Source organism: Galendromus occidentalis, unplaced genomic scaffold (genome assembly GCF_000255335.2).
Source record: "Galendromus occidentalis unplaced genomic scaffold, Mocc_1.1 scf7180000075954, whole genome shotgun sequence".
In the NCBI taxonomy this organism is placed as follows: domain Eukaryota; kingdom Metazoa; phylum Arthropoda; class Arachnida; order Mesostigmata; family Phytoseiidae; genus Galendromus; species Galendromus occidentalis.
The window spans coordinates 1-3,752 of NW_003803944.1; the positions used below are offsets into that span (position 1 = coordinate 1).

General features: G+C 48.2%; 1 protein-coding gene across 1 annotated transcript; it reads left to right on the top strand.

Annotated features, from left to right (window-relative positions):
* Nucleotides 1-1,830: 1,830 nt before the first annotated feature.
* LOC100902104 (ubiquitin-like-specific protease 1D) lies at nucleotides 1,831-3,459 on the top strand. The gene has a single exon (XM_003738412.1). It carries the CDS (start codon nucleotides 1,831-1,833, stop codon nucleotides 3,457-3,459), a length of 1,629 nt encoding a protein of 542 aa, XP_003738460.1.
* The last annotated feature ends 293 nt before the right edge of the window (nucleotides 3,460-3,752 follow it).

Below are 3,752 nucleotides of genomic sequence, written 5' to 3' on the forward strand. Positions count from 1 at the left end.
GGGAAGTATCGGGAGGGGGACGTAATTTAGACTCCATGTTGCTGGGGCGAAGTCTTCATCATCCCCCCTTACGTCACTCTAAGAGGGGAGGGGCGCATGAGGAGCCCGAGCTGATGGCGATGTCAACTTACCAACATGAGAAGAGATATGGATTCGGAAATAAAATTGCTCCAATTTCCGTTGGAATTTGGAATTCAAATTCGAATTGCTACCGGAGTGACCCTCGGTGTCCCTCGCGGGGAACATTCGGGATCGAGACGTTAACGTGCATCTCTGTGCGACACATGAGGCATTCTCTCTAAGTTCGATCGTGAGAAGTGCCCTCGAACCCAAATATACCTTTACCGTAAGAAAGAACCGTGGATCCTTCCTGTGCAATTATTGTAAGTGTATTCGTCCCAAGGACCTTGAGCTCAAACCGTATCAGTCATAGACTTTCCGTCGCCGGGGCGAAAATCACTTACTCAGAGAACTCTTCTGCCTACAAACTGGAAGTTCCAGGGAATCATATGTAGATATTGCGTACCCCTACGTCGAGATAAGACTGATCACGGATCATATAAATCACAAGTCATAAACCATATAGAACGAATACGAAGTTGATATAATACTGAGACCGGACTCGAGCAGATTCCTGTCGACAATCATATGAATTACGCGTCATAGATCATACATAAGGAATACAAATAATTATTTGATGTGATATGTGATACTGGGACCGGACTCGAGCAGATTCCTTCCGAAAATCATATGAATCACGTGTCGTATATCATATTTATCGAATTCAAATGATTATTTGGTGTGAAACCGACACCGGACTCGAGTAGATTCCTGTCGAGGACGATTCATTCGAAGATCGAGAGTGAGCCAGTGACTACAACGAACACGATCGTAGCAATGGATACGACGAGCCCGATGACCACGATGTACAAGACGGAAATAACGGATGAAATAAACTCTACGAGGACGACACCTACGATCAATACCTCGGGGAATTTCGTGAAAGCGCGCGGCCTCCTTTTTGGTAGATCCGATCCTTGGGCTGACCCCGCCGGCTACTACATGATCGGCGGCGTCAATCAGGCTCAAGGTCCTGCCCCGTTCTTCTTCCACATTAAGTGTACAACACGAGACAGAAGCATCGTCACGTTGGTGTGCAAGTCATACAGAGCGAATGCCTGTCCTGTCGTCGCAAGAATTAAACAATGTGGAGAGGTTGTCCAGCTTAAGGGTATCCACAACCACCTCCCGGATGAAGCAGGGCATGGCATAGAATTCAGGCATGCACGTAACGAGTGGATCAAGGATATAAAAGAGAATCCACGTAGAAATCCCTCAGATGCTATCTTGGAGCAGCGTCGCAAACTTCCTCGAGAGGCCGCGTCGAGGATCATACCAGCGGCTCACGATCGCACCTGCCGGCGCCATGCAGGCAAAGTCAGACCCCCGCGACCCAAAACCCTCGGTGAGCTTCATCGGGAGCTAAGCATCAAGAGCTATCCGCGGTTCAATGTGACCGAAGACGGAGAAAAGCTCGTCAGCTTCTACAATCCGGAGCATGAAACGCTCCTCATTACAAGCCACACCTTGCTGGGGCTGCTGAGGGAAGCACGACTTATTCATGCCGACGCTACCTATAAGATTCGTCCCAGGAGACTCTGTAGACAGATTTTCACACTTCATGGGAACTGGGGGGGGCACGTCGGAATGGTGGCCTGTGCGTTGATGGTCCGAGCAGATGCTGTAGCCTACCGATAGGTTTTCCAGCAGCTGAAAGAGGCCGTGCCCGGACTCAACATCGCCTCTTATATGGGGGACTGGGACTGCGCAATGCGGAGAGCTGTCCGGGAGGAATTCAGCGATGTGCACGTCTTTGGCTGCCATTTTCATTACGCCCAAAGTCTGGTGAAGAGGGCGAAATCGTGTGGTCTCAGGGAAGGCATCTCGAAGCCAGGGGCTATCCTCTCGAACTTTTTGGCGTTCAAGGCTCTACCCTTGCTCCCACCAAACCTGATCCTGCCTACATTTGAAGCTCTCGCTGCTAGAGCTAAGAAGCTACATGTCGGATTCCTGCCATTCCTGGAGTATATGACCTCTCATTGGCTGCACACGATAGGCCCAGGCGATCTGTCCGTGTTCGGCTTGCAACAACGAACCAATAATGATGTAGAGGCAAACAATGGTAAACTCTTACGGAAAACGGGCCACCGTCGTCCAGTGTGGTCGCTTCTAGCCACCATAACCGATCTCGCCCAAGACGTGGCTCTCGACAGGATGATCCATGACAGGGGTGTGGAGAACATAAATTCAAGGCCGAGTAAACCGACCAGACTGAATAAGCTCAGGGTGAATATGTCGTGGGATCTATTGACAAGAGGAGACATTACTGCAATGGAATTCATAAATCGAGTCAAGTTCAAAGTGGGGAAGAGGAATCATTTACTGACACTCAGGAAAGAGGGGCATACTGGAGATCCAATACTGAAGGCCTGGCTAGAAGAGCAGAGTGGAAACTTCCCCGATGAGGACTCTGGCCCCTCTGGAAACAAGCACGGCGACGATAGTAGTGACGTCGACGACGCCGACGTCACCTCATCCGGCGACTCCAGCTGCGATCGGTCTGAAGAAGACAGTGTCTCAGTCCCCCATGGAATACCTTGCCAGAACATCCCCAAGCGCGACGATTTCCATCTTTTTTGGGATCACACTTATGCAAGAAATCCGAACTCTCTTGCTCCACGATACGAACAACCACATGATCGATTCCCGCCCATCACTCTTGACATGAAGAAGACCATAAAAGACGCGCTTGAGGAGCGGAGCGACGTCATCGGAGACGTGAGCGTATCCAAGCTCGCGGTTTCTTCTGAAGACCTGAGAACTCTGATTGGACTCAGCTGGTTGAACGATGTGATAATTAATGTTTACTTAAATCTCATCGTCAACAGGAGCAGAGATAACCCGCGTTTGCCCAAAGTGTACACATTTAACACTTTCTTTCTCGAATGCTACCGAAAACATGGCTATGCTGATGTCTCTCGATGGACGCGGCGAGACGACATCTTCGCTCACGATATTGTTCTAGTTCCTGTTCACTCAGCCAATCATTGGTCTATGGCCATAGTCGATTTCCGGCGGAAGCTCATACGATATATGGATTCGCTCGGTCACCGGAACGATGAGTTTCTGATAATGCTGCGCGATTATCTGGCCAACGAGATGCTTTACAAAAAGAAAAGCATTCTAAATTCTGATGAGTGGCATTTGAAGAATGAAGAGGACATTCCTCTTCAAGAGAACGGATCCGATTGCGGGGTCTTCGCATTAAAGTACGCAGACTATGCAGCCAGAGACACGAAAATCGATTTCAGTCAGAAAGACATGTCACATTATCGCGAAATGATAATGTACGAGATTCTACAATCATCGATGATGCCTATTACCTATGTTACTGAGTGAGTTATAGTACGCAAACTATCCAGTCAGAGAGGCGAAAATCGATTTCAGTCAGAAAGACGTGTCATATTATCGCGAATTGATAATTTACGAGATTCTACAATCATCGATGATGCCTATTACCTATGTCATTGAGTGAGTTATAGTACGCAGACTGTCCAGTCAGAGACGCGAAAATCGATTTCAGTCAGAAAGACATGTCAAGTTATCGCGAAATGATCATGTATGGGATTCTACAGTAATTTATGATGCCTATTACCTATGTCACTGCGTGAACTTAGAAATAACAGAGTTGT